We start from the raw sequence: 11556 nt of genomic DNA, 5'->3' as shown, positions 1-11556 counted from the left end.
CGCGCACCTGCTCTGCTCCAAACGATAACTTCCGCTTACATTTCTGGCATTTGTAATAAAAGGTCCATGCGGTTGTTGCAGGTATTGTACACGAAGTATAGAACACCTTTGCGTGGTTATAAACCACTACATGTTTAAAAGTAAATATTATAGTTTATATGTCGCTCAATTTTGTTTTTACTTGGCACTTTCAATAAGATTATACACTAATATCAGTCTAATAGTCTGGGCCGCGATGGGGTCCAACAGTCTACATGGTCTAGGTTTAGTGTCTGCACCTGTTCTTCACACATTCTCAGTGAGGCTACTTTCTGTAAATGTTTTTATGTTGTTTTATGAAAATGCAGCTATGTATTGGTACAGTTTAGTATCAGTTTTCTTTGATGTTTTTGTATTCCAGCATTATTACATCATTTTATGTTTCTAATATCCACATGCACATCCAGTTGTCCGTTGCTCCTTTGTACTGATGAATTTTGCTTCATGATCATGTTTGAAATACATTACACATGATTTTCATAACAAAAAGTTATCAGTTTTTTCTTCACTTGTACTGCAAAACATACATGTACTCATTCTCAGTGGCTCAGCCGAAGACCAGGATTCTTACAATGCTTGACACTGTCCCCACCGTGATGTTGCTATTGTGTCAGTCAGTGTAATGGATAGAGTGTCTGCTCAGAGTAGAGAAGTTTCGTGGTCTGTACTATCAGACCAGAAGACATTAAAACCCAGTACTTGTTGTTATCATGCCTTGCATGATTGGTCAGCTCAGAGTCGTTATACTATGTCTGAGCAGGGGCATTAGTGTTAAATGGTGGCATGGTATCTGTGTGGGTTGATACTCTAAAACTGGCATGTCTTGACTACTTCAAGCAGATTTCCACACTCTTCGTTATATAAGTGCACTAGCCTTGAATGCATTGTGAAACTATCTTTCACCACAAATAACGTGACTGGTCTTAGGGTTTCTCTCCTCAAAGTTCAGATATCATTCATGTTTAAGTTTAACTTTCTATTTCAGCTTGTAATGAATAAACAAGTGTATTATTGATGACATCTGAAGCATGGATTCCTTGTCAGAGCTCCAACTGATCAATGACTATCTAATCCGAAATTGTCAAGAGAAGGTAATCCTCACTGAAATATTTCTGATTACCTAATAACACAGCCTAATATGTGTACATTCAGCAGGTAGTGGGCTATCCTACTGTTTGAATCATTAGCTTGCCTCATTGAAGACCTGGGTTCATTTCCCCTTAGCTGACATTATGAAGCCCATTTCTGGTGTGACACCATCATTTTCAATTAAGCAGTTAGTGATAACATACCATTTGAAAGTTTCATTACAGTTTAAGTATGTGTCCTTCAAGAACTAATGGACCACCTCCGTGGTGTAGTGGTTAGACCGTCCGCCCGGTGAGCGGAAGGCGGGTTCGATCCCCGGCTCATACTCAAAAAGGCGTTAAAAATGGTACTTGTTGGTCCCTGCCTGGCGCTCGGCATTAATGGGTACAACAAGGACTGGTCGGCTCGGAGTCAGTATACTGTGTCTGAGTGGGGTATTCATGCTTCACTGCGGCATGGTATCTCAGTGAGCTAGCACTATAAAACCAGCTTAAGTCTGGGATAGTTGCTGACATACACATACATATTGCACGATGGTCATATGAGTGAAATATTCTCAAGCAGTACGTAAAACCCAATTTCACCTCACCTCACCTCATCTCATCTCACCTCACCTCAAGAACTAATGATTACCATGATTACAATGACTGTACATGCTTAACTTATATATGTATGATATTGTCATTAAATGCCTGTTTGTCCCAGGACAAGTTCATCCGTAGATGTGGGCCACTACTTCGACACTGTCAGTGTGGCGTGGTGACTCAGAAGATCCTGGAAGATCTCTCCTGTATAGAGACCAGAATCAACACGGAGGAGTACAGGAACCTGTTCTCAAAGACACTAGTGAGTTGGCATTACCTGGAATATATACTCTCACAGTATTTGTCAATGTCAAGTTATGTAAGATTTGTGACTATTTTCTTCTAACTGTAGTACTAGTAACCTAATACTTGCTAGCATAAAAATATGTTGAAAGAGGTGATTAGGTCATCAAAGTGCATCAGGTTGAATTTTGTATCATTTCCCTAGTAGCTAAGGGGAACACTATCATGAATTTTAGAACAGTTCATTGAAAAAGCAATGAATTACCGCTTTTAACTTCTTGCCACAAAAGGTGATCACTGGATTGTCTGGTCCAGAATCGATTATTTATGGACCGCTGGAATATTGCTGAGTGTGGCTTAAAACAAAACTCACTCTCACTCACTCACTAACTCACTCACAGGATCAGACTATAATCATGATAATAGCTTGAACTTGGAAATATTTAGTTCCAGTTTGGTATGTAATACTGACACCTGCTGGAGATTTGGACGATTTTCTAGATAAATCTAGTACCTATCGGTACTAATTTCATGCCATGATGTTTCAGGCCTGTCAAGACTTCTCAACAGATCCACCTCTTGAACCAGATCCACCCCTGGACCCGACTGATGGACCTGTTGTGTCCGAGGAAGTCCAGTACATATCCCAGGGGCCACAGAGGACACTCAAGTTGACATCATCGTCCATGACCTTCCCTCTACGCCTCAGGCAGGGGGAGACTACTCTTTCAGTATAAGCAGTGACATGACCCTCACTACCAATGAACCAACTGTGAGAAAAATTGCCCTGCCACCCTATCCAGGAACAACTCACCATGCACCGTCTGACAACCAGGATGCGGCATCGGCTGAAACATCATCAGCTCTGGAAGCTCTACAAGCCATTGCTGGTGTTGCCGGGGAAACAGGTTCCCTGGTGGTATACGAGCAGTTGGTAGATGAGGAACAGGTGATCGTGGTGACCACGGACCAGATGCTGCACTTGTCCGAGATTCAACAAGAGGCAAATGAGATCACTGTGTTGGCCCGAAACTGCAAGTCAACAACCACCCATTGGTGACAGCAATACAGGTAAAAATGTTCTCTCAGTCATACACAGACCTTTGTTATGGTTACTTAGGGACTGCCTCGGTGGCCTAGTGGATAGAGCATCTGTCCAGGGAGTGGAAGGTCAGTAGTCCAAACCCTGGCCGTGTCATACCAAAATATGTTAGAATTGGTCTTCAGCAACCGATACTTGCCGTGAGAAGCGACTAACGGGATCGGGTGGTCTGGCTTGCTGACTTGGTTAACGCATGTCATTGTATCCCAATTGCGTAGATTGATGCTCATGTTATTGATCACTGGGTTGTCTGGTCCAGACTCAATTATTTACAGACCGCCGCCATACAGGTGGAATATTGCTGAGTGCGGCGTTTACCTACAAACCAACAACAACAACCACTGAGACATCGCACTGTAGTTTTAACATGCATACCCCATTTGACACAGTATACTGACTCTGAACCAAGCGGTTCTTTTCTTATATATTCCTTAAAGCATAACAAAAAGCAGCGAAGCAACACTTACATTTCTAACACAGATCGTCACGGGTTGATATCTCAGTGTGCTAGCACTACAGAACCGGCATTAGTCTGGCAGACACTAAAACAAACACTCTTGCACAAAGTGAACCCCATTTTGCCTTTGTTCTTTCATCATCTACCCGAGACAAGGGAGTTCACTGACTGTGATTTAGTACGAACCTCCAGTTTCCATCCTCGTCAAAGTCGGCTGGAATTTCAGTGTTATGTTTTGGCTGGACTGAGAATCCAAATAGTGTAACCAAATGTATCTGTTTGAAACGTAAAAGAAGGTGTTTGATCCGATATGAATTCACTTATCTGGACATGCTCTCCATGAAAATTATATATTTTCTATCTTGCAAATGATTTATGTTGTCAAGTCTAATAGTTACACAGTAATAACTAGATTTTTCAGATTTGAATTAAAGCTACTTTTCATATTTACAGATGCTGAGAAATATTTGACAGAAATAAAAAAGGATTTTATCTCCAAAGAGGAAGAAAAGGAATTATTAGAGAAAATCGCAGTAACACCAACGCAAGGCAAGACTGCTGTTATTTCTGATAAGGTGTACCAGTGTAATTTGTGTGAGAAATCCTACAGCAAAATTCAGAGCTACAAGGAGCATTGTCTGAAGCATGACAAATCGAGACAGGAGAGGTGTAAATGTGACATCTGTGGCAAAGGATTCTCCAAACCATTCTTGCTCAAGACTCACATGGAAACCCATAACTGCTTCAAGCCAGAGAAGTGTGGAACATGTGGCAAAAGATTTGCCCAAAGGAGCTCCCTCACGCGACACATGAAAATACACACGCAGGAAAAGCCATATTCATGTGTAGTGTGTGATAAGAAGTTTAACCAGTTTATCCATGCTAAACGACACATGGCATTACACTCTGCGAACAGACAGAAGTGCCATTTATGTCCTCGGACATTTCCCCATAAAAAATTGCTCGATAAGCATTTAGAAATTCATGAAAATTTGGCTGCACAGCAAAAGGTGCCTTTAAGTCCAAGTAATGTGCCCATTGGTAGCAAAGGAATCATAAAAAAAGAATCCAGAAAAACGGAAATTCTCGTGTAGGTACTGTATGGACAAGTTTGATTTGAAAACAGATTTGAAAGCTCATTATGAATCTCATGCAGAGGACAGGCCGTTTAAATGTGATGTGTGTGGGTTTAGATGTGTGTCTGAACGAGGGCTGACATTCCATAAAACTTCCCATACAAACAGTTCAAGCAACATGTGCGAGGTTTGTGGTCGGACGTTTAAATATAGAGCTGGCTTGACGAACCATCTCCGAGAACATGCTGGTACGAAGCCTTTCCTGTGTGGGCAGTGTGGGGAGGGGTTTGTGTTTCAGCGTTTCCTCACACGACACTGTAAGATCAAGCATAATATTGTCCATCAGCACAGTTGTAAGACATGTGGTCATCAGTTTAAATCATTCAAAGCATTGAAATATCACCGTGCAACAACTCATAGGAGACAGCCGAGTGTGTTTACCTGCAGGAAGTGTGGAGAGAAGATGAGGGGCATGGCTAGCCTCATCAGTCATCGGAGGAAACATCTTGAAGGTGAGGAACTGCCAGAACTAAATACTTTTTGTTTTTTGTTTAACACTGCTCTCAGTAGTATTCCGGCTGTATGAGGGTGGCCTGTCAATGGTCAAGTCAGAAATATGCAATCCTGTTACTGATATTTTGAATAACAATCCAAGCCATGGTGGTATGATGACTTACAATCAACCATGTCACCAATCCTGACTACGTGATTTCTTAAGCTGCTTCGTACAACCAGTGTAGGTTGATGAGAAGCAGTTGCAGTCTGAATCCTCAGTTGAGATATTGGTCATAAACCATGTGATTGTGTGTGAGTATGAGACCGTTTTTCTCACTCTCCAGTTTGTTGCAATGAGCTCCAGGGTTTTCTTGCATTGAGTTGTACTTTGGAGTAATAGTGACATACACACTTATCTATTCTTAGTAAGCTAATCAAAGTTATATTTATGACTCCATGATGTTGAACAAGCTCTACTCTATGCATGAACTTCAGGGATAGAAATTAACCTAACTCTGGGAACTTCTGTTAGTGTTATATGAATCCAAGGGTCTGAGGAAATTCAGACATTTTGAGGAGTACTGCTGTATGTTGTCACTATTTGGGGTAGTACCTGGCACATGTTGCTTCACAGAGGTAAATGAGCTCTGGTCTGCTAGCTTGACAAGTTCTGTTAGTGTTTAAAGTATCTTAAGATATTCCATCAACATCACGGTGGGGGACACCAGAAATGGGCTTCACACATTGTACCCATGTAGGGATTCGAACCCGGGTCTTCGGCGTGACGAGCCAACGCTTTAACCATTAGGCTACCCCACGGCCCCAGAGTATCTTAAGAGCCAGTGGAATCTCAAACATTTGGCAAACCAATCCTCCTCTGCCCTTCATTCTCTTCCTGTTCCCTCCCATCACTTCACATCACCTCACCAAACTTCACCTCGTCTCGTCTCACCTCACCTCACCACAGCTCAAAAGCAAGTAGGTAAGGTTCATGACCTGTGCATGAGTGCCTTTGCTAACTATGTAACCTGATCCTGCTTACAGAGGCATCATCTGAAGGAAGACAAGCTACAGATGCTGCTGATGAGACTGTGGAACAAACAGGTGATGCTCCATGTTATACTATGCTGTTCTAGTGCAAGCTATATAGATCAGTATGTATCAATCAGCTTGATCTGTCAATATGTCTCAAGGCAGTATATCAATCAATATATCAGTCAATTTGCACTTGGGACCTTTCCACCATTATGTGATCAGTCACTTTTATGCATCTCATCTTCATCTCCAGACACAGAGAACAGAGGTACGGAGGGGGAAGCAGATGGGGATATACAACATTTGCTGAAGAGATTCACAAGTAAGGAGTCCATCACCTACAGCAGCTACTGAGATTTGTGTCTGTAGTCGTGATGTTATTTCATTTTTGGGGATAACAGATTCTTCAGCTCTGGTTTATGATAAGGACACCTTGGCATCCAAATATACTTTTATAGACTTCATTGCTCTTTTGACTTTCAACTGCAGGGTTCATAACAACTTAATAAGTTGTTAACTTTGACATTGTTCAATGTAGACTACATAAAATTGCACAGGACTTAAAAAGGGCTTAATGTTATGAAAAAAAGAATGTAGTTTCATAGAAACTTTCACTGTAATTTCAAGAATGATACGAAATATTGACTTACATGAGTTATAAGCATATAGAGATGCTAGAGATTTGTTGATGGAGTTGTCAAGTTTTGACGATATTTGCTAAAAGAAAATTGCAGTATATGGGCACAAAGAATATGTCCCTTGGTCTTGTGTGGATTCTAACCCAAGATTGGGCCTGATTATGACAGTGATTATTACTGTGTGTGCATGGTATAACTCACATAACACGAGTCCATCATGCTGATATTTCAGGGTCAGGAGGGGAGAGTACTCCTGGGAAGTACCAGAAAATGATCAAGAGTAACTCCACCAGTGCTGGAGACACAACAGGTAAGTCAACTAGTTAGGTATATTATAACAAGCCTCATGGAATAAACACTGGTTACAGTCAACCAGGCCAATCCTTGTATCAGTGTACCAAACATGTAGAACTACTGGCATGCTAGTGCAAACAGGCCCCATAGACTCAGGTCATTGTAATCTGATAATGTGGGTTATAATTACCCCATTGCTTGGTTCACATAATTCACCCACACACTCACAGAGTCTAACACTCATGAAATACATCAACACTCACTCACACATCCATGCTCAGTCACTCACTCACAAAATTCACCCACACACTCACAATCACTCACACATCCATACAACTCATCCATACACTCTCATGAAATAACACATCCACACTCACTCACACATCCATACAACTCATCCATACTATGCATTCACCTACAACAGTCACAATCACTCAATCACACATCCACAACACATACTGTGCAATTCACCCACATCCATACACTGCATTCACCTACAAAACTAACACAACAACTCACTCACTCATGAAATACACTCCACACTCACTACTCACACATCCACACATCCATACTATGCACTCAGTCACCTACAAAAAAACTCCAACTCACTCACTCACACATCCATACAACTCATCCATACTATGCACTCTCACCTACAAAACTAACACAATCACTCACTCACACATCCATACAACTCATCCATACTATGCACTCACCTACAAAACTAACACAATCACTCACTCACACATCCATACAACTCATCCATACTATGCACTCACCTACAAGACTAACACAATCACTCACTCACACATCCATACAACTCATCCATACTATGCACTCAGTCACTCACCTACAAAACTAACACAATCACTCACTCACACATCCATACAACTCACCCATACTATGCACTCAGTCACTCACCTACAAAACTTACACAATCACTCACTCACACATCCATACAACTCACCCATACTATGCACTCAGTCACCTACAAAACTAACACAATCACTCATTCACTCAAACAATTCACTCACAAAACTCAATGTTCATTGCATTTTGGTTTTCAGTAAATTTTCTGTTAGCGTCATTACATGTATTTCCACACACTAACTTTCAGATCATTCAGAAAAGGCACACCCAGAGACCCCTAGAATCGAAGACAGCTCACCTGTTGTGAAAAATGACACGACCCTGGACAAGGACATCAGTGGTGATATTGTGTTCAATGCACAAGGAAAACCACGGAAAGCGTGTCCTATCTGCAACAAGATGCTACACCCGACAAGCATCTATAAACACATCCGAGACCACGACCGACCACAAAATGACAACATGTCTTTCACAAAGAGCGGCCAGCCGCGGAAACCATGTTCTGTATGCAATGCACTCATCTCCGAAACAAGCTTATACACACACATGCGGGTTCACAAGAAACATGGGGATATCCCAGCATTCCCTCCTCCGAAGCAGGATGATGGGAAGAAGAGAAATCCGTGTAAAGTGTGTGGAAAACTCTGCACAGATTCGTCAATGTCCAAACACATGGTGCTACACATGGCAGAACGGCCTTTCAGCTGTGATATATGTGGAAAGAAATTCACTCAAAAATTCCATGTTACACGTCATAAACATTCTCAACATGCTAAGAAGTGACTGGGTCTGATCTTGATGTGTTTTATCTTAAGTATTGAGATACTTGGTAGTGAAAGTTCTGATGATTCTGATGTTTTCGCTTAAGTATTGACAGACTTCTAAGTAAAATTAATGATAATGCTGTTGTTTTACCTGTACTCCCCTAATACTTTCTAGTTGAATAACGAGATCAGGATGTTTTACCTTACATATAAGTATCATACTTATAAGTGACAGTATTTGTGATCGAGAAACACTTCATTTTGGGCTTTTAACTTGCTCCGGTCATAAATCTGATTTAATATGTTCAGTATCATTGCCAAGCAAACGTACCGGATTTTCTTAAATTTAAACCTTAAAGGGATGGTTAATGTAAAGGTGACATGAAATGCATAAATATTGGAGCAATAATGCATGATGGGAAAACCTGCCTGGATTGCTTCAAATGTCCCCAGGCATTTTGTTCAAAGCTTCAGTCTGTCAAAAGCAAGAAATATGAAAAGATATTCATGAAGGTAAATTTTTGCCCAGTGAGACATTTCAAGAAGCTGTAAATATAGTGCAATATTTGATCCTACTATGCTAACAATGGAATATGCAATGGTTGTTGTCAGGTGCACTTAGCCGATATTATTTTAAGCTCACTCGACCTGAAAGGCCATGAGCTTTTGTTATCACAATTTCGTCCGTTAGCTACTCTGAAATTGTTTCATGGAATCAATGAAATTTTGTGCAGATCTTTGTTACTGTAAGGAGTTTCAGATTAATTCAAGACATCAGAATTGGGATTTCAACATGGTTGCCAAAGAGCCATCTTTGATTCCAAAATGGAAACATTAAATATCTTCTCCAAGCCTTAAAGGGGCAGAGGCCTGAAACTTGGTAGGTAAGATAGGTGGGTTCTATCAATATTTTCTTGATCTGAAATGCAGTATGGCTGCCATAGATTGAAAAATATAAATGATTGTATGAAAAATCATTCGACCAATGAAGCTGAAGCTGCGCATGCATGTCATTTCAACCAGTAAAGATGCCTGACTTCATTCAACAGGTTTTAAACCAATTGTTAATGATTCTTTCAAGTTCTTATCCCGATGAGCTACAGTTCCTTAAGCGCCATTATTGTTATGGTAGTAATACCAGCATATTGTTAGGTTTACCATACACCCTCGTGAGATCATGATATATATGTGCCTTGTGTACTGACAGAAATGTTGAAATTGTGTGGTGTTACGGCAGTCCTTGATGCTTGCTTGGATAAATATAGCTCAACAGTGTATGGTTATTGAATGAATAACATGGTTGTTTTGAAATTGTGTTGTTTTTCTTTTTGTGTTTCTTGAGCAAGGTTTTATGCTTTCAGCAGTATTCCAGCAATATCATGGCAGAGGACACCTGAAATGGGCTTCCATTGTATCTCAGTGCTTCTTGAATTTGTCAGTTTCATCAACTTCATCACCATAATGGAATATTTAATAGTTGGCAGAATTTGTGTGTTAAAGTAAAAAGTAAAATAATAAATGAATGGGTCCCTTCTTATCCAACAAATGTTAAACAGCTTATGAACTTATGCAGAATTGGGAAAACAAGTGTACTTATCCTGACTTGTCTGTACGAACATTTTACCTAGTCATACTTCTATTACGCATTGTATTACATATCACTATTTTGTAGTAACACTGATGCTGTATATCACTGTGTGGAACACTGCACTCAGTTGGTTATGTTGGAGACTTGATTTACACATGACCATTTCTTTAAACCAAAACACTTCACAATAAGTGTCATAACCCCCTGTACTGAAAATAAGAACATTTTCATAGAAGTCTTGTAATTTCACTTGAAAACAAAATCACAAAAGAGTCTGATGGAGCCACTTTGTAATGTACATAAAAGGGGAGTCAAGCCTGTTTCCCATTGTCCTTACATCGTGTTTTTAACACCAGTTAAATATAGCTTCACAATTCTCCATGAACAGTTGCATCTAAGGTGTGCCAGAAACCTTGGCTTGTGGGTTAAATCTGATTCACCAATGGTGTGTCTGCACCACACGTACTTGTGCGACAGCCTAGCGGTGGTTAAAACCTCCTTTTGTCACAGGGAGGTCCGGGCGGTGAGGTAGCCTAGTGGTTAAAGCGTCCGCTCGTCACGTTGAAGACCCGGGTTCGATTCCCCCCATGGGTACAGTGTGTGGAGCCCATTTCTAGTGTCCCCCGCCGTGATATTGCTGGAATATTGCTAAAAGCGGCGCGTAAAACAATACTCACTCACAGGGAGGTCCGGGTTCGATTCTAACATTGACAATGTTTCTGTTGTCCTACATACTCACTCACATCAAGTTTGAAAGGCAATGAGCAGAGCTGCTGCAGATGTTTCTCCTCTTTCAATCGACAAGCACCTGTGAAGATCTGGGTTAGAATTGGTCTTAACAACAGATTAGTCAGACTTGCTGACTTGGTTCCCACATGCCATCATATCCCAATTGCATAGATCAAAACACATGATGTTGATCACTGGATTGTCCGGTCCAGACTCGATTTGTAACAGACCACTGCCATACAGCTGGAATATTGCTGAGTGTGGCATAAACAACAAACTGACAACAAACACTTGACATACCACAGTTTAACTGATAACTGTTCCAAGTGGCATTATACTCTTGAAGATCCGGGTTAGAATATTGATCTTCAGTAACCCATGCTTGTCGTAAGAGGCGACTAATGGGATCCGGTGGTCAAGCTCACTGACTTGGTTGACACATGTCATCGGTTCCCAATTGCGCAGATCGATGCTCATGCTGTTGATCACTGGATTGTCTGGTCCAGACTCGATTATTTTCAGACCGCCACTATATAGCTGGAATATTGCTGAG

General features: G+C 40.9%; 2 protein-coding genes across 3 annotated transcripts; both read left to right on the top strand.

The window, feature by feature from the left end:
• The first annotated feature begins 24 nt into the window (after window positions 1-24).
• LOC124285304 (zinc finger protein 841-like) lies at window positions 25-9997 on the top strand. Of its 2 annotated transcripts, none has more exons than XM_046721511.1 (9): window positions 25-81; window positions 1025-1130; window positions 1834-1974; window positions 2504-3026; window positions 3968-5102; window positions 6130-6189; window positions 6374-6442; window positions 6991-7068; window positions 8170-9997. In XM_046721511.1, the coding sequence occupies exons 5-9, from the start codon at window positions 4616-4618 to the stop codon at window positions 8703-8705; spliced, it is 1230 nt and encodes a 409-aa protein (XP_046577467.1). In that variant the 5' UTR covers window positions 25-81; window positions 1025-1130; window positions 1834-1974; window positions 2504-3026; window positions 3968-4615; the 3' UTR covers window positions 8706-9997. The 2 variants fall into 2 exon arrangements, with proteins under 2 accessions (XP_046577467.1, XP_046577469.1); XM_046721513.1 differs by having other exon boundaries at window positions 45-140.
• LOC124285289 (zinc finger protein 710-like) lies at window positions 2701-4608 on the top strand. The gene is made up of 2 exons (XM_046721486.1): window positions 2701-2989; window positions 3968-4608. Exons 1-2 carry the CDS (start codon window positions 2701-2703, stop codon window positions 4606-4608), a joined length of 930 nt encoding a protein of 309 aa, XP_046577442.1.
• Window positions 9998-11556: the final 1559 nt, after the last annotated feature.

Source organism: Haliotis rubra, unplaced genomic scaffold, assembly GCF_003918875.1.
Source record: "Haliotis rubra isolate DU_JTF1 unplaced genomic scaffold, ASM391887v1 Scf358, whole genome shotgun sequence".
Lineage (NCBI taxonomy): Eukaryota > Metazoa > Mollusca > Gastropoda > Lepetellida > Haliotidae > Haliotis > Haliotis rubra.
The sequence above is the reverse complement of the archived record's forward strand: the minus strand, read 5'-3'. Positions and strand labels throughout refer to the sequence as shown.

Coding starts and splice junctions, on each gene's coding strand:
- LOC124285289 (XM_046721486.1), top strand. CDS start 2,701: ATGACCCTCACTACCAATGAACCAACTGTGAGAAAAATTGCCCTGCCA. Junction 2,990..3,967: donor CACTGTGTTGGCCCGAAACT/GCAAGTCAACAA, acceptor TCATATTTACAG/ATGCTGAGAAATATTTGACA.
- LOC124285304 (XM_046721511.1), top strand. CDS start 4,616: ATGGACAAGTTTGATTTGAAAACAGATTTGAAAGCTCATTATGAATCT. Junction 6,190..6,373: donor TGAGACTGTGGAACAAACAG/GTGATGCTCCAT, acceptor CTTCATCTCCAG/ACACAGAGAACAGAGGTACG. Junction 7,069..8,169: donor CAGTGCTGGAGACACAACAG/GTAAGTCAACTA, acceptor ACTAACTTTCAG/ATCATTCAGAAAAGGCACAC.